This window comes from Ovis canadensis, chromosome 16 (assembly GCF_042477335.2).
Source record: "Ovis canadensis isolate MfBH-ARS-UI-01 breed Bighorn chromosome 16, ARS-UI_OviCan_v2, whole genome shotgun sequence".
Lineage (NCBI taxonomy): Eukaryota > Metazoa > Chordata > Mammalia > Artiodactyla > Bovidae > Ovis > Ovis canadensis.
The window spans coordinates 45,982,250-46,008,453 of record NC_091260.1 but is presented as its reverse complement, the minus strand read 5'-3'; the positions used below and the strand labels follow the sequence as shown (position 1 = coordinate 46,008,453).

Genomic DNA, 26,204 nt, shown 5'->3' with positions numbered 1-26,204 from the left:
AAATATTTCACTGAACTTGCTCTTGTTAAACATTAAGAAAAGTAGCAAGTGCTTTACCTGAGAAGGTATAGTAATTATACTCTTATTAAAGAGAAATCTATTGCTGAAATTAACTGAAACATTCATGGGTAATTTGTGAGTCACTTATAAAGATCATTCTGGAGAACCAACTTCCAATGAAATTTTTGAAACTACAACCCCCACATCAGACCCTGAGGTATAAAAAGAGGGGGCCAATTTTGCTGATGCTTCTGCATTCCCAAGTTCCTAAATTCATGCACTTACTCTAATAATAAAAATTGAAATGTGTTCTTGTTTCTGAGAGTGTAAATTGAAAGGAAAAATTCTTTTGTAAAGAGGAATAATTCATAGCTGTGTCTTAACAGCCCTTTGTGCTAGCAATGTTTCTTTCAGTTGGATTCAAGGATAGGTGTGTCCTTGAGAGAGGAATATCTCTCTGCGTACTTTCACAAGCTACTGTGTTGGATTCCATCAAACATCCAGGATCAAAACTCCAAGGACAGAGTGGCCTGAGGAGCAGGTATGCAGGGCCCACCCACTCTACCAATGGCCTAGACAGACCTCTGTACCAGTTGTCCCACTAATCATGAAGGTCAGCCTAGAAGTCAGGATCTTAAGAATCTAGGCCACCTGACCACTGGCGACAAGCACTCTCATTTCACATCAAAGCTCAATGGCTACTGAGCAGAAACCACAGGCATAAAGTCTCTGCTCAGAATAGCCCTTGTGCTGTCTTTAGACAACAGGCAGTAAAGCACAGGATAAACTCATGGAAATATTTTAAGTAATTCATTTTCATTTGCTACTACACAATTTCATTAATCTTCAAAAAAAAAAAAAACCTAGCTTCAAGAACATTACACCAAGGTGTCAAATAAAGGTAGACAGCATTCAGTGCCCTCTGTAATTGCTGAAATTAGTTATAATACCAAAAACTGACTGAATCTGGGGACTTCCCTAGCAGACCAGTGGTTAAGACTCCGCATTTCTACTGCAGGAGGCACAGGTTCGATTTCTGGTCAAGGAACTAAGATCCTAAGTGCCGTGGCCCCACCAAAAAAAAACAAAATCAAACAAACAAACAAAATTAGCTAAGCTCAAAAAATCAAATACAGTATATTTAATGTCATATAAAGTGTTAGTCACTCAGTTGCGTCCACTCTTTGTGACCCCATGAGCTGTAGCCTGCCAGGCTTCTCTGTCCATGGGATTCCCCAGACAAGAATACTGGAGTAGTTAGATAGTCCCTTCTCTAGGGAATCCTCCCATTCCAAAGATTGAACTCTGGTCTCAGGCATTGCAGGCAGATTCTTCACCATCTGAGCCACCAGGGAAGCCAATGTCATATAAGATCTTCAGAAATGAAACAGTAACATGAGAGTGATCACTGATAATTTAATTGTGATCATACCAAAGCTGCATTTGGTAAAGATTCTTTAAAAATCACTAACAAAAAGCAGGAAACGGACCATATTATAAAAAAGAAAACTAGTTTGGTAACCTAACAGGTGAAGTCTTCAAAATCAAACATTTTGAAAGCTTTTATGAGTATATTAAAAGGTGGCACAATTTTCAAAACACAACTACATCATACCTAAGTCCAAGATACTGAAACTTGGTATTTAGTATGCTTAGCATAATCAAAAGATGTTGAAATCTATTAAGTGGCTTAATCTATCTGTGGCCATCCAGATAATGAAAATGAAAGCTAGGCATTATTAATGTTAATCAACTTTCCAAACATCATCTTTATAAGCATTTTCTAGTAGACACCAACAAGCTTGGAAAAGAGCTGACCTAAATGCTTATTAGCAATATTTTTCCAGAATATCAAACTAACTTAGGTGTTTTAAGACAATGCATATAAATAATGATGTCAAAATGAAATATAATTGTGTGCTTCTGTCAGCTTTTCTAAGTATGTCACAACACTGTACTTAGTCTTAACCACTAAAGTATACGGGACAAAAGTATATGTGCCTATATACAAGACTAGAATAGATTGAAATAGTTAAACAGTGCACCATGGGCACCAGTCAGAACAGATGTCCTCAAGTGCACACCTACACACACACACACACACACGTGATTGATTTTAAGCAATCTTTAATATAAATTTTTAAACACCAAACACATCAAGATATTCATTTTGTAATCATAATTTCGAAAACATAAAGTTGCTAACAGGCATTACGTTGAACATTTTTTAAAACCATTGTACTACCTGAAAATCACGTTTCCGGCTCGGTCTGCCTTCCAGGCTTTCACCAAAGCAAAATCCCCTGTGATTGCTTCCTCCAAGATAAAATGCTGACCTTTAAACTCCCTCACCTGCAAGAGACAAAGGGCATCGTCAGGATCTCCACAGGGCTTGGTTGGTTGTGATACCTGGTCTGATGTGTGTGCATGTGTGTGCTCAGTTGCCCAGTCACGTCTGACTCTTTGAGACCCCATATACTGTAATCCACCAGGTTCCTCTGTCCATGGAAGTTTCCAGGTAAGAATCCTGGAGCAGGTTGCCATTTCCTACTCCAGGCGATCTCCTCTACCCAGAGCTCAAACCTGCATCTCTTGTGTCTCCTGCATTGGTAGGCAGATTCTTTAGCACTGAGCTGCCTGAGAAGCCCCGCAAGTTACTTATTTGTCTAAGTGTAACTTACTTATTTTCTTATGTGTATTACTAAACTATTAACTTCCCAAACCAGGGGCAGGTGGGTTCTTTCCTGCTGAGCCACCTGGGAAGACCCACTTGCTCTGACAGAGACAGATAAAAGGGATACAAGCCTAGTTAGGGCAAGAAGGAGAAGATCTAAACTGAGACTTTTTATCATACTAAATGGGTGTGGAGGGTAGTTTGGGGATGATTCAAGTGCATTTATTTATTGTGTACTTTATTTCTATTATCATTACATCAGCTCCACCTCAGATCATCAGGAATTAGATCCAGGAGGCTGGGGACCCCTGGACCAGGGTTCACTCAAAGTGGTGAAGAGGAAACTAAGGGAGCAGCATGTGCAAAGGCCCAGTGGTAGGAGAGCTCGGTAACTCTGAGGAACTGAAAATTCTACATGCTTGTGTCATAGACTGCATGTGTTAGCACTCACTTTACTGTTTCTGTGAATAAGTTACATACTAACGTGAAAAAGGCCCCTCTTTCCCTCCACTTTGGCCTCCATGGTGGCTCAGACAGTAGGAAATCCACGTGCAACATGGGAGACCTGGGTTTGATCCCTGGGTCAAAGAGGTCCCATGGAGGAGGGCAGAGCAACCACTCCAGTATTCTCACCTGGAGAAATTCACAGACAGAAGAGCCAGAGGGCTACAGTCCATGGGGTCACAAAGAGTCCAACCCAGCTGAGAGACTAACACTTTCAGCTTCCCTCCACTCTAGAAAAAAACTATATAGTTGCATGAAACGGGCAATGCATTATTTTCCTACCTAAAATAGTTATAAAAATCCATTCCTCTCTCCTAATTAATTCATAATCATCTGCTGGGATTTTTATTGGGATTCCTAGAATTTATAGACTAATCTGGAGAGAACTGATATGTATGCCATATCCCACCTGTGAGCATAATATAGGCCTATATTTTTTTAAGTCTTCTTTTACCTCCTTCAATAGTTTTATAACTCCCCCCCCCAAAAGGATATATTTCCTAGGTTTACTCACAGGTGTTTCATGGTTTCTGATGGCCACTGTGACTATTACATTTTATTCTATTACACCTTCTTTTCTGTCATTACTGGTCTAATGGAAGGCTATTGATTTTTGTATGTTTATTGACTTTTAATTCTACTCCAAATGGAAGAGATGGGGAGAAAAAGCATAAAGCAAAACTATGCTGTAGCATTTTGTTCCCTTTTTCTTCATGGGGACTTAGCTCTGGGAGTTGAAACAAACAGGAAACAAAATCAACATTACACTCCCATCACCACATGGGATGGAAGCCATTTGAAGGCTGAAGTCCATTCTCATTCCTACTGCGCCTCCTAGTGGAAAAAACTGCATGCATTTTACAGAAAGTTTTGAGAGACAGTTTGGGTACATATACTTTTCTTAAACTATGGTTTAAAAAAAGAAACTTTTTAAAAAATTTTAGTTAATTTATAATATTGCATTAGTTTCAGGTATATAGCAAAGTGATTTAAATCCCAGATATGGGATTCAGATATCCCATATGTGTACATATATGGGATTTCTGGGTAGCTCAGCTGGTAGAATCTGCCTGAAATGTAGGTGACCCCAGTTCTATTCCTGGGCTGGGAAGTTCCCCTGGAGAAGGGATTAGCTACCCACTCCAGTATTCTTGGGCTTCCCTGGTGGCTCAGACAGTACAGAATCCACCTGCAATTTAGGAAATCTGGGTTCTATCCCTAGGTTGGGAAGATCCCCCGGAGGAGGACATGGCAACCCACTCCAGTATTCTTGCCTGCACAGTACATGTATACATATACATATATATATTCTTTTTCAGATTCTTTTCCATTATAGGTTATTATAAGATATTGCATAAAGCTCCCTGTGTTACAGAGGTTCTTGTTGTTTATTTTTATATAATAGTGTATATATGTTAATCTCAAACACCTAACTTATCCCTCTCCCCCACTTTACCCGTTGGTAACCATAAGTTTGTTTTCTGTGTCAGTGAGTCTATTCCTGTTGGGTAAATAAGTTCACTTGTATCAATCTTTTAGTTTCCACATATGTGATAGCATATGATATTTTGTCTTTGACTGATGTCATTTAGTATGATAATCTCTAGGTCCATTCATGTTACTGCAAATGGAATTAACTCATTGTTATGGCTAAGTAATATTCCATTGTATATACGTACTACATCTTCTTTAACCATTCACCTGTCGATGGACATTTAGGTTGCTTCTGTTTCTTGGCTACTGTAAATAATACTGCTATAAAACACTGGGGTGCCTGTATCTCTTTCAACTAGGGTTTTTATCTTTTTCATATATGCCCAGAAGTGTGACTGTTTTCCACTCTGGCTGCACCAATTTATATTCCCACCATCAGTACAGGTTTCCCTTTTCTCCAGTCTCTCCAGCACTTATTATTTGTAAACTTTTTGATGACGGCCATTCTGACCAGTGTGAGGTGATACTTCATTGTAGTTTTGATTTACATTAAAACAGAAATCATTTCTTACAGAACAGTTTCCTTAAAGGTATTATATGACACATTATGTCAGAAAAGATTAATGAATTTAGGGAATTACTGATGAATGAGGATATTAATATGAACTTAGATAAATTATATGAAGGATATTTGCAAGATGCACATCAATAGTTTTTTCAGTTCAGTCACTCAGTCATGTCTGACTCTTTGTGACCCCATGGACTGCTGCACGCCAGGCTTCCCTGTCCACCACCAATTCACGGAGCTTGCACAAACTCATGTCCGTCGAGTCAGTGATGCCATCCAACCATATTATCCTCTGTTGTCCCCTTCTCCTCCTGCCTTAGTTTTTTTAAGTCTTATGAATTTCAGTCATCACTAATGATGATAGTTGAGTCTTTTCCATGCAGACCGAGAAAAACACATCTAAATATATGCCAACTCAGGGCAAAGTAAAAACACGGGCATTTTTTTCAATTCCAATTATATAACTTCCTGAAGGGGCTACACATCAGCAGTTGCTAAGTGTTAGCTATTTTAAAATTTAAAAACAGGGACAGAATTGGTTTTGTCAAACTAGCTATTATACTCACTTGAGTCACTCATTTCACAGTCTCCACGATCTCATCTTTCCATCCTTTCTTGAATCCACTCCATTCAAATTTTCACCATTCCAGAAAAATCCTCTGTTCCAAAAAAATCACCCTTTAAGGTCACCAATGACCTCCACATTTTCAGCTGCAACGGTCAACTTCCAGTCCTACTACTCAACTCCTTCACTCTCTGACACAGTTGATCACTCCTCGCTTTGTAAAAGTTTCCCTCTTCCAAATCACCTCCCCTGCTTCTCCTCTTTACCCACTGGATACACTCATTTTATTCACTGCTCCTTTTCCTCTTTTCAATCTTTAAATGCCAGGCCTCTTCTAAACCCTTAAATGCAAAAGAGGTGTTCTCTGCACTCCAGCCTTCGTTACTCAAGTCCCATGGTTTTAAACACCACATGCTGATTAATTTCTGGGTTGGGAAGATCTGCTAGAGAAGGGATAGGCTACCCATTCCAAAATTCTTGGGCTTCCCTGGTGGCTCAGTTGGTAAAGAACACGCCTGCAATGCGGGAGACATGGGTGCGACCCCTGGGTTGGGAAGATCCCCTGAAGAAGGGAAAGACTACCCACCCCAGTATTCTGGCTTGGAGAATTCCGAGGACTATATAGTCCATGGGGTTGCAAAGAGTCAGACGTGACTGAGGGAATTTCACTTGCTGATGCCTCCAAAGTTCCTATCCCAGCTCTCAACCCTCCCTGAGCTGACCTAAAGCCTACTGAGTAGCTCCTCTTGGAGGCCAACGAATCTCTTAAACACTTCAAGTCCAGAAAGAGCTCCCTGTTAATTCTCATACTTGGCCCAAGTCAATAAGCAGCATGCTTGATTCGTGTCTTTTCTTCCTCAGTAAATCGTGTTGGCCCTACTGTCAGTCTATTTCCCACCTGCAACCACTTCTCACAAATTCCACCGTTACCACCTCAATCTAAACCGCCTTCTAATTCCAACTGGATTAGTATTAATACAATAGCCCCTCATCTCTCTTGCTGCTTCTGCTTCTGGGTCTCCGACAAAAAACCCACTCCCAAAAGCCACAGTGATCTTTCCAAAATGTAGCTGAGATCCCATCACTCTCCCACTTCTATTCAATACTCTCAGCCCCTCACCACACTCAGTGAAGTCCAAGTTCATGTGACCTGGCTCCTGCCTCTCTTCAATCTCCAATCCTACCACTCTCTGCCTCATTCACTCTGTTCCAGTCTCAATGCCCTGCTGTGGCACACCCTCGGCAAGCCTGCCAAGGACCATGTCCTTCCTCTTTCTTCTGACTAGGGCACAGCCTACAATCTTCACCCGGCTCATTCTCCTATCTTATTCAGGTCTCTACCAAACATCACCTCTCAGAGAGGTTCCCCTGACCCGGCCTGGAACACACCTTCCTGGCCACTCAGCACCCTCTCTGCCTTTGCCCTACTTGATTTGTTACATTATGCATTTGTCTCTTCATTCCTGGTCAGTTCCCCCACTACAGGGGGACTTGGCCTAAAGGACTCCTTTTTCCACCACATTTGGACTAGTGCCTGGCAAACAGAAGGACCTCAAATAACTATCACTAATCCAAGGAATTCACTCATTTCCTCTTCCCACCATAATCAAGGAAAATAAAGTTGGCTAACAAGAATCATTTCTAGAGATTATCTGTTGTATTCCCCGGGATTCAGACAAAATTACCAAACTGCTAGATGCCTACACCTGACTCCAGGCTAAAATGAACCCAGGCCTTCAGGACAGATTCTAGTCTATCCTTTGTTTTCACAGGGTGAGTTAATGATGTAACTTCTAGCAAGTTCTCAAAGCATTCACCAGATTTTGCTGGCTATCCTGATCTATATTAACTAGGATCCATCTTAACAATTAATTAGGTTCCTGTCTTTTTCTTTGCGAAAACATTTTAAACCTAATTAGGCAAGAAGCAAGATAGAGTATAAAAAACGTTAACAAAAGTTTTGAGTCAATACAGGTAACCCTAAGCAGAAAAGGCACAGCTCCAGATGAAGGACGCTGCTGGAGACAAACATGGGACAGCAGGGGGATGAGAGTAATGACCTTTACCTTCCCTCAAAACCCCAAGGGGCACAGCTAACATCCCTATACGAAGAAAGGTAACAAGACCCCTTGATATACTAAGTTCTCACTTCTCTAGAGAGAAGTTCAGCAGTCCGTGACTTTTGTTAACTCTCATGAGCCATGTGGGCAGAGAGAAGGGAAAGATACCAAAACTGCAGCAAGGAGATACTGGCCTGTGTCATTTTAAAAACTGGCTCCTGAATATCTCAAATACCTGTATTTAGAGTTCTATTCTTTTCTAATGTGTGAGGAAAGTTACCTAGTATAAAGATACTCCGTCCTATCCAGCACTTTAAATAAAACTAAGTTATTCAGTCTAAGGCTCAAATGTGTCCAGTGTACAAAATGAAGGATAAAGAAGATAATATAAACTTGGTGTTTATTCTACTCATATATTTATAACCATTCTCTGCTTTCTAAGATTATAGACAAATTTGTGATTTCTTTAGCTTTTTTTCCCTTCTTCAATCATACCCAGAAGGGGCCTGAACACGAAGGGTTTAATATCATACATATTATGGTATTAAATAAAGTAGCTGTATTTTATTTTCCACATAAACATAATCAGCAATTATACACACTCCTAAATGTCTTAAAACCTACCATAAAACTAACCTTGACTCTCATTTCTATGGATTAATTTCTTTCCTTCTCATTTGTTTATTCTGGTTTCTCTACGTGACTTTAATTACTAGCAGATGTTCAGTTTTAGCTAGAAATTGTACCTAGCATATGTATGTTACTAAATGAATGTGTTTTATTCTCACCTAGGTATGATTTTATACTTTTTTACCCAATGAGCCCATCTGGAATCCGTGCGTCTTACCTCTCTCGGCTTACTGGCAATGGCAATGCTGCCATCTTTGTTGTATTTGATTGGTGCCCCCCCCTCTTGCACCAGGGTCCCATACCCTGTGCTGGTGTAAAATGCAGGAACTCCAGCCCCACCGGCACGAATCCTCTCTGCAAGCGTGCCCTACAAGTGAGCAAAAAACACTGCATCAAAAGTCCATCAAGCACACTTCTGTCTGCGGACACAAATACTTAGCCACATGGTCCCTGCTCTCTAGGTGTTTATTCATCTAAACCACCCCTAGCAGTGCATATTGGTCTACCTCACTAACACTGCAGGCTAGAAGATCAATGCAAAGCAATGACTGTCTCTCTAGACAACAACCTCTCTGTTTTTAATCCTTAATTTGTAATGGAACTGCTTATTTGTATACTCATGTTTTCAGTTTCCATGTCTCCACTGGCTTCTCAACATCATATTTTACAAGTCTATTTGTAATATTTTAAAATCAATTTTCAAATCTGAAGTATATAACTTTAACTGTATACATTAAAAAACATACAATATATCGTGTTTTACTGTGTGCTACATGTAGGTACAGCCTGAATCTTATCATAAATAACAATATCATGATTATATAATAATAATGAAAAATTTCCAGTTATTTAGAATGTATTCTAAACCTTCTCTTAAGTATTTTATCTACTATGTTATCTAATTAAGGAAAAATACAAATGACAAAGACTACAACATACAGCTAAACTGGTTTTTAAAAAGCCAAGAGAAATTCAAATTTTGTTTCAGAGTAGGAACAGCTCTAGGAAAAATGTCTTTGTATCACCTTCTGATCACTTTGTCTCCCTTTTAGGTACTAGTCATTTCAAATCTAATTTCCCCAGCTGTCTCTCACCACCACCTGCCTTTCCACCCAGTTTTCCTACTGGGAAATAACTCTGGCCCTAAACACTTGCAGACACAACCCCTAACATGAAACCTCTTGTTAGGTCTAGTTACATCATATTCAGTTCAGTTCAGTTCAGTTCAGTCGCTCAGTCGTGTCCAACTCTTTGTGACCCCATGGACTGCAGAATGCCAGGCCTCCCTGTCCATCACCAACTCCCAGAATTTATTCAAACTCAAGTCCATTGAGTCGGTGATGCCATCTAACCATCTCATCCTCTGTAGTCCCCTTCTCCTGACTTCAATCTTTCCCAGCATCAGGGTCTTTTCCAATGAGTCAGCTCTTCACATCAGGTGGCCAAAGTATTAGAGTTTAAGCTTCAACATCAGTCCTTCCGATGAACATTCAGGACTGATTTCCTTTAGGATGGACTGGGTGGATCTCCGTGAAGTCCAAGAGACTCTCAAGAGTCTTCTCCAATGCCACAGTTCAAAAGCATCAATTCTTCGGTGCTCAGCCTTCTTCACAGTCAAACTCTCACATCCATACATGACTACTAGAAAAACCGTAGCCTTGACTAAGTGGACCTTTGTTGCAAGTAATGTCTCTGCTTCTTAACATGCTGTCTAGGTCGGTCATAACTTTTTTCCCAAGGAGTAAGCATCTTTTTATTTAATGGCTGCAGTCACCATCTGCAGTGATTTTGGAGCCCCCAAAAATAAAGTCAGCCACTGTTTCCACTGTTTCTCCATCTATTGCCATAAAGTGATGGGACCAGATGCCATGATCTTTGTTTTCTGAATGCTTTAAGCCAATTTTTTCACTCTCCTCTTTCACTTTCAATAAGAGGCTCTTTAGTTCTTCACTTTCTGCCATAAGGGTGGTGTCATCTGCATATCTGAGGTTATTGATATTTCTCCCGGCAATCTTGATTCCAGTTTGCGCTTCTTCCAATCCAGCATTTCTCATGATGTACTCTGCATAGAAGTTAAATAAGCAGGGTGACAATATACAGCCTTGACATACTCCTTTTCCTATTCCCTGGTGGCTCAGACAGTTTAGTGTCTGTCTACAATGTGGGAGACCTGGGTTCGATCCCTGGGTCAGGAAGATCCCCTGGAGAAGGAAATGGCAATCCACTCCAGTACTATTGCCTGGAAAATCCTATGGACAGAGGAGCCTGGTAGGCTACAGTTCATGGGGTCGCAAAGAGTCGGACACAACTGAGCGACTTCACTTTCACTTTTCCTATCTGGAACCAGTCTGTTGTTCCATGTCCAGTTCTAACTGTTTCTTCTTAACCTGCATATAGGTTTGTCAATAGGCAGGTCAGATGGTCTGGTATTCCCATCTCTTGAAGAATTTTCCACAATTTATTGTGATCCATGTGGTCAAAGGCTTTGGCATAGTCAATAAGGCAGAAATAGATGTTTTTCTGGAAATCTGCTTTTTCAATGATCTAGCAGATGTTGGCAATTTGATCTCTGGTTCCTCTGCCTTTTCTAAAACCAGCCTGAACATCTGAAAGTTCACAGTTCACGTATTGTTGAAGCCTGGCTTAGAGAATTTTGAGCATTACTTTGCTAGTGTGTGAGATAAGTGCATCATATTCAGACTAGATAACTGCCTGACTAACCAGTAGTGAGAATAGGCTTGGATATTAATGATGGTGAGTTTAATATTGTCCCAACCTGAAAACAAGGGTCCACTTGAACTGGGACCTTTAACTATATTAGATTGGCCAAAAAGGTTCCTCAATGACAAACTTTTCAATCAGATAGGAAAGGAAATGGTAGATAAAGTGAGTGGAAACTTGCTAGATTAACTGCAGTCATTGCTTCCTTTGTTTCAGTTCCCTGGAAACCTGGGCTCTGACCCCAGCATTTAGTCTGTGATGCAGACAGTTTTACTCCCCTCCATGGGCTTCATTTTCCTGATACGTCTCAGCAAGACCAGATTCTGCACAAATTTCTAATTCTATGATTAGTAGGAATTGACTTGTAGGACAATCTTCAAACATTTCAGCAAGTGCTTTTGCATATGCCACAGTGAAATACACATTCCAGTGCCAAATTTAACATTTTATCCTGAAGCCTGGATATTTTCACTAGAAATACCTTCTTTTACAGTGCATAGCAACAAAACATTAGTCATCTAGCAGACAAGAGGTGTGACTTATAAACAAGTTTTCTTGGTTTGGCAAAAGAGCATTCTCTCTTACCTCTCTTACACAACGAAATTTCTAGAAGGAAAAAGGTAAACTTCAAAATAAGTTTTTATTATTAAAAATTTTTTTTTTTTTTTTTTTTTACCTGGGGTGTCAGCTCTACTTCTAATTCGCCAGATAAATACTGTCGTTCAAATTCTGCATTTTCTCCCACATAGGAAGAGACCATGCGTTTTATCTGCTTGGTTCGAAGTAAAAGGCCCAAACCAAAGTTGTCAACCCTAGAAAGAATACACAAGCAGCTTACAATCAAAAGGACATCCAATGGAACACTAACATCCTCACATTCAAAAACTTAAGATTTTATTTGACAAATCACTGACATTACTCCTAACAACTTCCTTTTCTCCCTCCTTCAACTTCACATCCTAATCCTTCTCATGCCAACAAGTAGTCATTCTCACTCACTTAATTCTTTCCTAATTCTCGTAATGTGTCATTTCCAAGCCTATAACCTCCCCCAGGCAGTCCAGACACAGTGAACACCTTAAAGCAGTCCAAGTAGGTACCTGTCAACTTTCTGATAGATTTGTTTCATAGTCCAAGTCTTCCAATACTGACTCTAATAACATTTCCCACTGACCATGGGTGTAAGGAAAGAGCTGCATAAGAGAGTTCCCTGTCAGTCCAGTGGTTAGGACTCGGCACTTTCACTATGGTGGCCAGGGTTAGATCCCTAGTTGGAGAACTAAGATCCCACAAGCCATGAAGTGTAGCTATATATATATATATATATATATATATATATATATATATACACACACATGCAGATTTTATTCTTACCTGAAGAAACTTGGCTGCCTATGTGCTCAGTCAAGTCCAGCTCTTTTGTGACCCCATGGACTGTAGCCCTCCAGGTTCCTCTGTCCATGGGATCTTCCAGGCAAGAATACCGGAGTGGTTTGCCATTCCCTTCTCTAGGGACTCTTCCTTATCCAGGGATTGAACCCACGTCTCCTGTGTCTCCTGCACTGGCAGGTGGATTTTCTAATACTGAGCCACCTGGAAAGCCCTTCCAAAGAAAACTAAAGCCTAAATAGCAAGTATTTTCAGGAATGCAGTTTTGAAATGTGGGGAGAATTCCCTGAAGATTAATAATATACTTGTCCACTAGAAGGCTCCAAATCACTAAAGAGCCTCTCCGAACAGATTATGCACAAGGCTTTACACTTTTTGTTTATTCCCTTCTCCCAAATGGCAACCCACTCCAGTATTCTTGCCGAGGAAATCCCGAAGACAGAGGGACTGGGTGGGCTACAGTCCACTGGGTTGCAAGACTCAGACATTACTGAGCACACACAAATACACACAGACATTAAACAATTTCTCAGTTCTTTGGGTAAACAATTCTATTCCCCTCAGTTCAACTCTACCTACAGCCTTCTTCACCTCACCTGATGGCAGCCTCATCTTACAGATCTTCAGAACAAAACTCAGGAGTGATTCCTGACATACAGGTTCCACGTCAGCTCTACTGGAAAATCCTGACTCTGCATTCAGTATCCACCCAGAATCTGAGCATTTCTCACTCCCTCTCTGGAACTGGCACCATATCTTGCCCGGATACCGCAGTAACCTTCCCTGCTTCTACTCCCGCCCACTACGATCTACTCACAAAATGACAGCCCAAACGACAATATGTCAGATCATGCCACTGCTCTGCTTGAAACCCTGCCGTTGTACCCATTTACTCAGAGTAAAAGTAAAGGTCTCTCTCTAGAGTGGCCCCCTAGGATGGGCTGAAATGCCCTTTCACACCTCTGACCTCACTCCTCCCATTCTTTTTGCTCAATTCTCTGCATCTGATGGCCTCCTTACGGTCCCTCAAATACACCAGGCATTCTGCATGGATGCCCTTACACTGGCCTTTCCATCTCTCTCGGAAACTCTTTCCCCATATAGGGTTTTACATAAACATCTCTTGACATCTGTCAAATAAGTTTATTGCTTGATTTCACTCTCCCCTCCTCACTGGCTCTTTAGTAATAAAAACGAAAATCATTAAGTCTTCAAGCTGGATATTTGCTATGTGTCCCTCCAGATCCATTCTTCAACCTCCAGTCTGCCCTACGCCTAGGGTGGCTGCCCTGTGTAGACTGAATCATGGGGTCCCCTGCCCTCTGGCTTCTGACTGAGTCCATCCACTTCGTATTGGGTCCAGCCAATCAAAGGTACCACCAGGAGGATCAGGGGAGTGAGGGGAGAGTGATGTCAGGACTTCTGTTCCCTTAGCTCTCTCCCTGGCACCTGAAGCACACTGGATACACCTCTCCATAAGACTTTCTTCTGGGTTCTGACAGCCCCCATCCCCTCGAACCTGTCAGGGTCAAGGCTGGTGGTAACAGCTCTCCACTGTTACTAACTCTAAGGTTCTTCAATACTCATGTTTGCCTTCCCTCAGCCCTGACTCTTCCTTTAAAAAGAGTCTCTTTGGCAAATTCTCTCAATTATCTAATATAACAATACCATTGATATCATCTGGAGCCCTGTCCAAATAAAGTTATTTTAATAGTAAAATAATCTATGAATGTGGATATAACCCATTTGCTTTGTAGTTTTAAAAAATCTGAAACTCCCTCTAAGAATAGAGGTCCATACCATAAAAGAGAATACAGTTGGCCATTCACTGACTTGGGAATTTTTCCAACCACTCTTTCATTGATCTCTATGTGGTCTTCCAACCCATTACACATTTGAACTTATCTCTGTTTGGAAATAACCTCTCTGTATTTGTTGATCTTGGCTCTGGACATCATGTGTATTTGGCTATTGGTTTGTTTCTGGACTAGCAAGCTGGCATAGCAACCCAGCAGAGCATAAGATACTCAGCTGAGGTTACCACCTGACCAGGTACAAATTTAGTGTTTATGCCTCAAAAAACGCTGCTAGATAGCTTATCATAAGAGTGTCTTTCCTAGTTTCCCTGGTGGTCCAGCAGTTAAGAACCCACCTTGCGATGCAAGGGACACCTGTTTGATCCCTGGTCCAGGAAGACTCCCCCCTGCCATAGAGTTACCAAGCCCGCTCGCCACAACTCCTGAGCCAGTGCTCCAGAGCCCAAGAGCCACAACACCTGAAGCCGATGTGCAGACACTACTGTAGCCTCCTGCCTAGGGCCCGTGCTCCACGAGGGAAGGCGCCGCAATTAGAAGCCCACACCCCACAGAGAGCAGGCCCCACTCACTGCAACTGGAGAAAGCCCTCGTGCAGCAATGAAGATGCACCACAGCCAAAAGACTAATAACAATAAAATAAGTAAATAAATCTTAAAAAAAGAGTGTCTTTCCTGCCATATACTTTCCAGTTCACAAATTCAGTAAACATGTACCCCTTATCTACCGTGTATCAGACACTAACGATAAAAAAATGAAAAGGGAAAGGCCCTCACACAAAATAAGAAAAAAGAAAGACATATGTAATCTTTTGCTAAGGAAAAATCTACTATATTCCTCATACAGAAACATACAAATTAAAGCATCTTGAAGCTCTCTGGTATTAAAGATAATCTGAATGAACTTTCAAAGATATTATCTACTTAGTGCCTTTAGTAGCCATTATTTTTCTAGCATACCTAAAAAGAGATCTGACCTTTCTCCTACAGCACCACAAACTCATGTTAAAAAGAAGTCTAAGGCCAAGAATTCATTAGAGAGGTATACTAATGTAAAACAAATATATATTTCATGGAAGACATCAATGTACTGCAAATATTTTTTATTTTCTGAATCTCAAATTTCATTTTCTGAAATCTCACTGACAATTCTAAAATAAACCGTCAAAACAAAACTCTAATAATGAAATTGCAATCAATGATGCAATCAACAAGGGGTTAATTTCCAAACTATACAAACAGCTCATACAACTCAATATCAAAAACCCCAAACAATCCAATCAAAAAATGGGCAGAAAACCTAAATAAACATCTCTCCAAAAAAGACAAGCAGCCAACAGGCACATGAAAAGATGCTCAATATCACTAATTACTGCTGCTGCTGCTGCTGCTGCTGCTGCTGCTGCTGCTGCTGCTAAGTCACTTCAGTCGTGTCCGACTCTGTGAGACCCCATAGACAGCAGCCCACCAGGCTCCCCAGTCCCTGGGATTCTCCAGGCAAGAACACTGGAGTGGGTTGCCATTTCCTTCTCCAGTGCATGAAAGTGAAGATGCTCAGTCGTGTCTGACTCTTAGTGACCCATGGACTGCAGCCTACCAGGCTCCTCCATCCATGGGATTTTCCAAGCAAGAGTACTGGAGTGGGGTGCCACTGCCTTCTCCAATCACTAATTACTAGAGACATGCAAATCAAAATTATCAAGAGGTATCACCTCACACAGTCAGTATAGCCATCATCAAAAAGTCTACAAATAATAAATGCTGGAGAGGATATGGAGAAAAGGAAACCCTCCTACACGTTTGTGGGACTATAAATTGGTGCAGCCACTATGGGAAACCGTGTGGAAGTTCCTTTAAAAACTAAAAATCATTATCATATGATCCAGCAACACCCCTCCTGGGCATATATCTGAAGAAAACTCTAATCTGAAAAGATACACGCACCTCAACATTCACAGCAACATTATTTACAACAGCCAAGACATCAAAGCAACCCAAGTATCCATGAACAGATTAATGGATAAAGAAGACATAGTGTATATGCATGTATACATAATGGAATATTACTCAGCCATAAAAAAGAATAAAATATTGCCATTTGCAGAAACATCAATGGACCTAGAGATTATCATAATGAGTGAAGTAACTCAGAGAAATAGGAAATTATATGATATTACTTATACGTGGAATCTAAAAAATAATACAAATGGGGAAGGGACAGGGTGATAAATTAGGAATATGGGATTAAGAAATACACACTATCATATATAAAATAGAGACTAACCAGTGGACACACTGGACAAAAGGATGATTCTTGTTCAGGGCAGGACAGAGCAGGAGGGTGTGAGATTTCATCATGCTACTCAAAATAGCCTGTAACTGAAAACTCATGAATTGTTTATTTCTGGAATTTTCCATTTAGTATTTCCAGATCAAGGTTGATGCTGCATATCTCAAACCATGTAAAGCAAAACCATGGATAAAGTGGGGACTGTTGTATATATGTACATATGCTGTACATATGTTGTACATATTACCACTATTTTTTAGTTTTCTACATGAAGTGGGGCTGCCCTTGGAGCTGTCTAAATCCTCACCTTCAAGATCCATAACCTAAAACAACCCTGTCCTGAGGAAATGAAAATGACTAATATGGCACACCTATTCTTCCCTTGACTCTGTGATTTAATTACCCAAATAAAGTTTATTGTGAAACACTTGCTCATCCAGGTTTGTAATTCGTATGTTAAAGTCTTCTAAAAATCAGAGGAACATATGCGATGTTCCCACTTTTCTAATCAACCCATATCAAAGCATTGATTCATCTCAGTGGTCCTAAGGGAGGGTTTATCTTATCAACATTTAATAGTCAATACTCATAGCAAAGTAAGTGGTACCTCAGGCCAACAGGTGTTAGTGGTCATTAAAAGGAAACAAATTAAAAAAAAATAAACAGATAATTAGAAGTCCTGAGCTTTGGAAGACTTCCAATTCAGGCAGAACTTCTAAAGATGCAGTCTTTTTCTAAAGGAGAAAATAGTCATTACTTCCTTATTTTAAAAAATGAAGTAGAACTGATTTCCAGTGTTGTATTAGTTTCAAGGTGTGGAGCAAAGTGATTTGGTTATGTATTCATACACATTCGTTTTCAGTTTCTTTTCCATTACAGGTTATTACAAGATATTGAATACAGTTCCCTGTGCTATACAGTAGGTCCTTGCTGCTTATCTGTTTTATATACAGTTGTGTGTATCTGTTAAACGCAAACTCATAATTTATCCGCCCCCTCCTTTCTGCTTTGGTAACCAAAAGTTTGTTTCTATGTCTGTGAGTCTGTTTCTCTTTTAGAAATAAGTTCTTTTGTATCATTTTTTTAGATTGAACATATTGGTGATAACCATTACTTCTAATTCCATGTTCTCTCCCTTTACCCCACAACTCACACTATGTTTGGTGCTCAAATAAAGACATACTTAAGCTTTCCACCTAATTTATCTAATTATCAAAACAAAGCCCTCATCCCTATAAACCTTAAACGCCTCTAATTAAGATAATCAACTGCAAAAAAAAAAAAAAAGATAACCACTGCCAATCAAGGAGTGCCCAGTGCCTTCTTTGAGTTCAATGAAGTAGGTTATCGGTACTTACTCTGCATCAAGAATTTACATTAATCTGTACTACTCCCTGTGCTTCTCAGGTGGTGCTAGTGGTAAAGAACCTGCCTGCTAATGAAGGAGATGTAAGAGACATGGGTTTGATCCCTAGGTTGCTAAGATCTCCTGGAGAAGGGAATGGCAACCTACTCCAGTATTCTTGCCTGGAAAAACTCCAGTATTCTTGCCCAGAGAATCCCATGAACAGAGGAAGCTGGTGGGCTACAGTCCATGGGGTCACAAAGAGTCAGACATGACTGAAGCATCTTAGCATACATGCATACACTCCTTAAAAGCACTGAGTTATCAGGAAAATTCAACCAAGTATCAATAATCAAAAGTATTTTTAATAAACATTAAGTAAGTTCAAAGGGCACAGGATATGTTTCAGAAATAACAAGTGACCATGAACAAGTTACTTGCCTATTTAAAGAGGGTTTCCCCTGTTAAATGAAGGAACTGGAACATATGGTCTCTATAATCCCATCCAGCTTCAAGTCTCAATGACTCTGAGACTATAGGCTAAGCATAAACAGTATGAAACAGAAACCTACTCTAGGGATTTCCCTACAGTCCAGTGGTTAAGACTCCCCACTTCCACTGCAGGGGGCACGGGACTGATCTCTGGTTGGGGAACTAAGATCCTGCATGCTCCATGGCGCAGCTAAAAACTTAAAAAAAGAAAATAGAAAACTACTCTAAGTAAAAGGATTGACCTGTAATATACATCAGAGATAATAAATACATATCAGTACACAAAGACAGGCTAACCATCTCCACAAGAATTCAGGAAGGGATAAGATCAATGAAGGCTAGAGCAGTTTTCTAACTGGATATGGCTTCCATAAGATGGGAAAAGATGTGGATACCCAGAGAAGTGGACAGGCTTCCAAGCAAAAATAACAGCATAAAGTCAGCAAAGAAAAAAATGAGCAAGAAACAACAGATAGATCTGGACATGGAACAATGGACTGGCTCCAAATTGGGAAAGGAATACATCAAGGCTCCATACTGTCACCCTACTTATTTAACTTATATGCAGAGTACATCATGTGCCATGCTGGACTGGATGAAGCACAAGCTGGAATCAAGACTGTCAGGAGAAATATCAACAACCTCAGATATGTAAATGATACCATTCTAACAGCAGAAAGCGAAGAGTATCTAAAGAGCCTCTTGATGAAGGTGAAACAGGAGAGTGAAAAAACAGGCTTAAGACTGAACATTCAAAAAATGAAGATCATGGCATCTGGTCCTATCACTTCATGGCAAACAGATGAGGAAAAACGCAGTGACAGACTTTATTTCCTTGGGTTCCAAAATCACTGCGGACAGTGACTGCACCCATGAAATTAAAAGATGCTTTCTCCTTGGAAGAAAAGCTATTACAAAACTAGACAGTATACTAAACTGCAGAGACATTACTTTGCTAACAAAGGTCCGACTAGTCAAAGCTATGGTTTTTCCAGTAGTCATATAGAGATGGGAGAGCTGGACCACAAAGAAAGCTGAGCACCGAAGAATGGATGCTTTCAAACTGTGGTATTGGAGAAGACTCTTGAGAGCTCCTTGGACAGCAAGGAGATGACACCAGTCAATCCTAAAGGAAATCAACCCTGAATATTCATTGGAAGGTCTAATGCTAAAGTTGGGACTCCAATACTTTGGCCACCGGATGTGATGAGCCAACTCATTGGAAAAGACCCTGATGCTAGAAAAGATCGAGGGCAGGAGGAGAAGGAGGCAAGTTGAGAAGGCTGGATGGCATCACTGACTCAATGGACATGACTTTGAGCAAATTCTGGGAGACACTGAAGGACGGGGAAGCCTGTCTTGCTGCAGTCCACGGAGTTGTAAAGAGTCAGACATGGCTGAGTGACTGAACAACAAAAATGACGATGTATATCAGTTCTGTTGCCTAAATAAACTATTTCTTCTAAATTGCACTAAACCGCCAAATTAATTAATTTCTTTAATTTTTAAGATCTTTGAAGTCTTTCATTGTTAGAAGAGCTGATAAATTACTACTGTGAATTAAAATGGTCTTTCTCTTGATAACTAAATATATCTTAACATGCAGGCCATTAATCATTAAGATTTTAGGGGTCATTGCTGACCATTTTGATATGCAAGCCTACTGTCTTAATGCTGGCTGCATACCCTCCTCTTTTTACCAAGACCAGCAACATTTTTAATGATTGATTATATTCTTCATGTATCTTCTATGGTAAGGGCATAACCAAAATAAAAGAAACAGATTTCAAATGGATGTCCATCTGCCTTTGTAAATAAAGATCTACAATAAGGTACAACATACAATCTCTAAGTTTTAAAATGAAAGAGGGCTTTGCTGGTGGATCAGTGGTAAAGAACCTGCCTGCCAATGCAGGAGACATGGGTTCAATCCCTGATCCAGGAAGATCCCATACGCCTTGGAGCAACTAAGCCTGTGCTTGTCAACTACTGAGCCTGTGCTCTAGAGTCCTGGAGCCACACTACTGAAGCCCACATGCCCTAGAGCCCATGCTCCACAACTAGAGAGGAGCCCCACCTTGCCACAACTACAGAAAAGCCCGCGCACCAATAAAGACCCAGCACAGCCAAAAACAAAATAAATAACTAAATAAACTTTAAAATAAAGGGCTCAGTTTGAACTTTTTCTTTCTTGCAGCATCTTGGTTCCCTGAAAAGCCAGCAAACCTGGGCCCCCTGCAGTGGCACCATGGAGTCTTAATCATCGGAATGATAAAACCATATTCTGATCCTTAAGCTTACTGTTCCTATCAATGAAGAAATATTTCACTTCACTGATAGACTTCATTTCAATACTATGAAGGATTATCATTTCTTTCAAGTCAATTGTTTTAAAAACACACACTTACCCAGCATTGTTGCTGACTGCAGTTAGTCCTTTTACTCCAGTCTTTAGCAAAGCTCCTATAAGATTCTCTGGAATTCCACATAACCCAAAACCTATAACGGGCCAAGAAGATAAATAATTTTATGTAAAGGGTAATTTTCTTCCAAGGAAATGTATCTGTTACTTTTTAAAAAAAGAAAAATGTACCAGCACATTATTAGACCTACTATGCAAATGCATAGATATATCTCATCAACTTAAGAAGTGGTCGTAGACAGTAAAAAGATCAGTGGTTGCCAGGAATTTGAGAGGTAGGGGGACATGAATACACAGAGTACAGAAGTTTTCATGAGCAGTGAAATACTTTGTATGACATTATAATGAGATATATATATATGTCATTATACTTTGGTCCAAACCCATAGAATGCGCAACATTATTTACTTCATTAAAGTGTACCCTAAGGTGAACTGTGGATTTTGGTGAGTATGTCAATGCAATTCATCCTTGGTTAATTAAAAAAAAAAGTTCCTCTCTGTTGATAATGGCTATGCATGTGTGGGGAGGGCATAGGGAATTTCTGTACCTTCTTGTCAATTTTATTATAAACCTAAAACTGCTTTGAAAAAAAAGTTTCCAAAAAAAAAATTAACACTCAGGATAGACATTTTTGGTAAAACTTTTGTTTCACTTATATATGTACACATATTACACACATGTGTGTTTGTTGGATTGTGATGTAAAATGTGTTTTTAGATCAAAAAAGTTTGCAAATCACTCTACTAAAGTTCTACTGGCAAAACGAAGCACAAATAAACCTCAAAAAAATGAAATAAAATAAATGGCCATATAGCTATCTCCAAGTGCTTTACATCATTATATAGTACCAGATATCACTGCCAAGTCCTTGATTCATAAGTATAAAGCCAAGTGCAATGTGTTAATACAGCCAGCTACACATTGTTCTTCTTGCACTTAACTACATATTTGTTATTCTCCCACTTTAAAATTGAACCTTTACACAGTTACTTTTTCAAGCATGTTTGTTTTACATTCCTGGGTAGATTCTGCAGATCTAGAAGCCTAAGCCAATGACTTTCATTTCTTTTACACAATTCCTCAAACAGTATTGGGTCTAAAATTCGGTGACTGCCGAGTTGAATGAATGAATGAAGAGCAAGCCTAAAAAAACCCTTGATTTTTATGACCAAAGCCTAGAAATCCAAAGAAACATATAAGAATCAGGCAACAAGTTTAATGAGTGTGAGAGAGGGGTGCTAAAAGACATTCTAAACTAAAAGAAGCAACAGAACTTGAGAGGCTCACTAACAGATAGATGCGGATGTGCGCTCTAGCTTCTAAAATGAGGAGGAACAAAAGGAATGGCCAGTGTGGGCTGCTGAGATTAATGCAAACTTTTTTTTTCTTGATGCAAACGTTTTAAGGTAAGCAGAATTCCCAAGTATCTAGGGGTTTTTCAAAGCTACAAGTAAGATATCCCCATTTAAGGTGTCAGCTTTTCAAATAATAGGAAAAGAAATAGAAAAGGAAAGAAAAGGTCAGATATAAAGTGCTAAACCTTGCTAAACTTTCAGAAAGGGGACACTATAATAAAAAAAATAGATAATATGTAATAAATAAATTAAAATAAGATAAAGAATCAATAATTAAACAATAAAATAACTGGCATTTCTAATAATTGACATTTATTAACAAAGTAATAAAATAATTAGCCTTTCTAATCACCTCACCATTGTGATTTTCCTGCTTTGCGAAAATCAAAAGGAAAACAATACTATTACTCACCACCAACCAGTATTGTTGCACCATTAGGAATGTCTTTTACCGCTTCCACTGGGTCTGTATAAAATTTGGTATGGTGAGCTGTGCTAGTTGAAAAGTAGCAAATACATCCCTAAAACATTAAAAAACTTTTTTAAGTGAACAAGCATTTGGAAACTTGTGTTTATTTTGCATGTATACAAATATATTCAATTATTATATATACAAGGATAATTTCACTAGCTTGTCTTTGAAAGAGTGGGGCTGTAAGTAGTTCATCTTAAGAGTAGGATGGACAGAGACTTCCCTGATGGTCCAGTGGTTAAGACTCCAGGCTCCCAATGCTGAGGACTCAGGTGAAATCCCTGGTTAGGGAACTATATCCACATGCCAAATCTAGAGTTCACGTGCCACAACTAAAGATCCTGCATGCCACTGTTTACAATAGCCAGAACATGTTATCAACCTGATGTCCATCGACAGGTGAATAGATGAAGAGGTTGTGGTACATATACACAATGGAATATTACTCAGCCATAAAAGGAACAAAATGGGGTCATTTGTAGTGATGTGGATGAACCTAGAGTCTCTCATACACAGTGAAAGAAGTCAGAAAGAGAAAAACAAATATTAATGTATATACATGGAATCTAGAAAAATGAACCTATCTGCAAGGTAGGAATAGAGACACAGATACAGAGAACAGACTTGTGCACACAGAAGGGAAAAATGAAGGCAGGCAAACAGAGAGTAGCACCGACATATGTATGCTACCATGTGTAAAACACAGCTGGTGGGAAGCTGCTGTAAAACACAGGGAGCTCAGCATGGTGCTCTGTGATGACCTAGCAGGGTGGGGTGGGGGTGGGGAGGGAAGCTCAAGACAGAGAGGATATATGTTATGTATACTTATAGCTGATTCACTTTGCTGTACAGCAGAAACTAACAGGACATTGTAAAGTAATTATCCTCCAATCTTAACAAATCCTATGGTAAACCATAATGGAAAAGAATATTTAAAAACATAACATATATATATATATGTATAACTGAATTACTTTACTGTATGACAGGAATTAACACACTGTACATCAACTATAAGTGAAGTGAAGTTGCTCAGTCGTGTCCGACTCTTGGCAACCCAATGGACTGTAGCCTACCAGGCTCCTCTGTCCATGGGATTTTCCAGGCAATAGTACTGGAGTGGATTGCCATTTCCTTCTCCAGTGGATCTTCCCGACCCAGGGATCGAACCCCGGGTCTCCTGCATTGTAGACAGATGCTTTAACATCTGAGCCACTAGGGAAGTCTTACTTCAGTAAAAATAAATAAGAAAAAAAAAGGATACTGTGTGTGGCAACTAAGACCCACAGTGGCCAAATCAACAAATAAATATTTAACAACAACCAAAAAAAAAGAGTAGAGATTCACAAATTACCACCAGAATCCCCTTATGATCGATATCTTCTATTATATAAGAAAAGCTCTGTGTCATTTGGGGCCCCTTGAAAGAGTGAAAGAAAGCAGATACTGTGTATGATGGGACTCAAATTCACAATATCAGTGTCAATATTGATTTTTGATAGCAATACAACCAACAAATATTTCCTGAGAACCCGTATGTGCCAAATCCTCTGCTATTTATTCCAATCTAGTAAGTATTAGGCAATAGCAACCCACTCCAGTACTCTTGCCTAGAAAATCCCGTGGTTGGAGGAGCTTGATGGGCTGCAGTCCATGGGGTCGCTAAGAGTCGGGCATGACTGAGTGACTTCACTTTCACTTTTCACTTTCATGCATTGGAGAAGGAAATGGCAACCCACTTCAGAGTTCTTGCCTGGAGAATCCCAGGGACGGGGAGCCTGGTAGGCTGCCGTCTATGGGGTCGCACAGAGTCAGACACGACTGAAGTGACTTAGCAGCGGCAGTAAGTATTAAGATACAACTGATGCTCTCAATACTATAAATACTACAGATTTGGGCCCTGATCCAATCTTGGGTATCAAAGAACACCTCCGGAAGGGACAAGAACAGCACACAAAAACTCATTCCCTTCTAGGGCCTAGAGTTTATGGATGCCAGAGAAAAGCAGCAGACTGTTAACTCCAAGAGGGGCATGGCCAGTCTCATCACAGTGTACTATCTGGTGCAAGTCAGGCTATCTGGCGAGCATTCACCATCAGTTTTAAACTGTTTCCCTCTTTACACTTCACTCACAGTATGAACAGGAAAAGTGATAAAGTCGATTGAGTTGCAATCAATCACTCATACTTAACATCATCTCTCCTTTATTCTTATTAAATAGTCGACCTGAAAAAAGAGGGCTTCCCCAGTGGCTGAGGGGTAAAGAATCTGCCTGCCAAGCAGGAAATAGAGAAGACGTGGGTTTGATCCCTGGATTGGGAAGAACCCCCTAGAGGAGGAAACAGCAACCCACTCCAGTAGTCTTGCCTGAAAATTCCCATAGACAGAGGAGCCTGGTGGGCTACAGTCCACGGAATCGCAAAGAGTCAGACACAACTGAGTACGCATGCATAAAAAGAGAGGGGGTAGAGAGAATGACACCTGACTCCTGAGACACTGCCCCTTAACCAGCCCATCGATGTAAGCTCACACCCATGCCTATCAGAGCCTCCCAGACAGAGAACTCTAGGAGATCAAAGTAAAAGCATAAATGAGTGCTCTCATTTTTTTAATCCCTCGAAAATCTCCTTTCATAAAAAGTGTCAGTTCAGTTCATTTCAGTTCAGCCACTCAGTCGTGTCCGACTCTTTGTGACCCCATGGACTGCAGCATGCCAGGCCTCCCTGTCCATCACCAACTCCCGGAGTTTACTCAAACTCACGTCCACTAAGTCAATGGTGCCATCTAACCATCTCATCCTCTGTCATCCCCTTCTCCAGCATCAGGGTCTTCTCAAATGAGTCAGTTCTTCGAATCAGGTGGCCAAAGGATTGGAGTTTCAGCATCAGCATCAGTCCTTCCAATGAACACCCAGGACTGATTTCCTTTAGGATGGACTGGTTGGATCTCTTTGCAGTCCAAGGGACTCTCAAGTGAAGTGAAGTCACTCAGTCGTGTCCGACTCTGCGATCCCGTGGACTGTAGCCTACCAAGCTCCTCCATCCATAGGATTCTCCAGGCAAGAATACTGGAGTGGGTTGCCATTTCCTTCTCCAGGGGATCTTCCTGACCCAGGGATCAAACCCGGGTCTCCCGCATTGGAGGCAGACGCTTTAACCTCTGAGTCACCAGGGAAGCCCCAAAGACTCTCAAGAGTCTTCTCCAACACCACAGTTCAAAAGCATCAGCTCTTCAGCACTCAGCTTTCTTCACAGTCCAACTCTCACATCCATACATGACTACTGGAAAAACCATAGCTTTGACTAGATGGACCTTTGTTGGCAAAGTAATGTCTCTGCTTTTTAATATGCTGTCTAGGTTGGTCAAAAAAGTGTCAATTAGTACAAAAGGTAGAGAAGGAAATGGCAACCCACTCCAGTGTTCTTGCATAGAGAATTCCATGGACAGAGGAGCCTGGTGGGCACCCC

The 26,204-nt window shown here is 40.4% G+C and overlaps 1 protein-coding gene across 1 annotated transcript in view; it reads right to left on the bottom strand.

Annotated features, from left to right (window-relative positions):
* The window catches only part of OXCT1 (3-oxoacid CoA-transferase 1), a 161,764-nt gene that overhangs the window by 127,404 nt on the left and 8,156 nt on the right, over positions 1-26,204 (bottom strand). The window contains exons 2-6 of the mRNA XM_069556449.1: positions 22,678-22,786; positions 20,894-20,984; positions 11,833-11,968; positions 8,653-8,802; positions 2,246-2,352 (exon numbers count right to left, since the gene is read on the bottom strand). Coding sequence (XP_069412550.1) covers positions 2,246-2,352; positions 8,653-8,802; positions 11,833-11,968; positions 20,894-20,984; positions 22,678-22,786 — 593 coding nt within the window. The remainder of the gene's footprint in view (positions 1-2,245; positions 2,353-8,652; positions 8,803-11,832; positions 11,969-20,893; positions 20,985-22,677; positions 22,787-26,204) is intronic.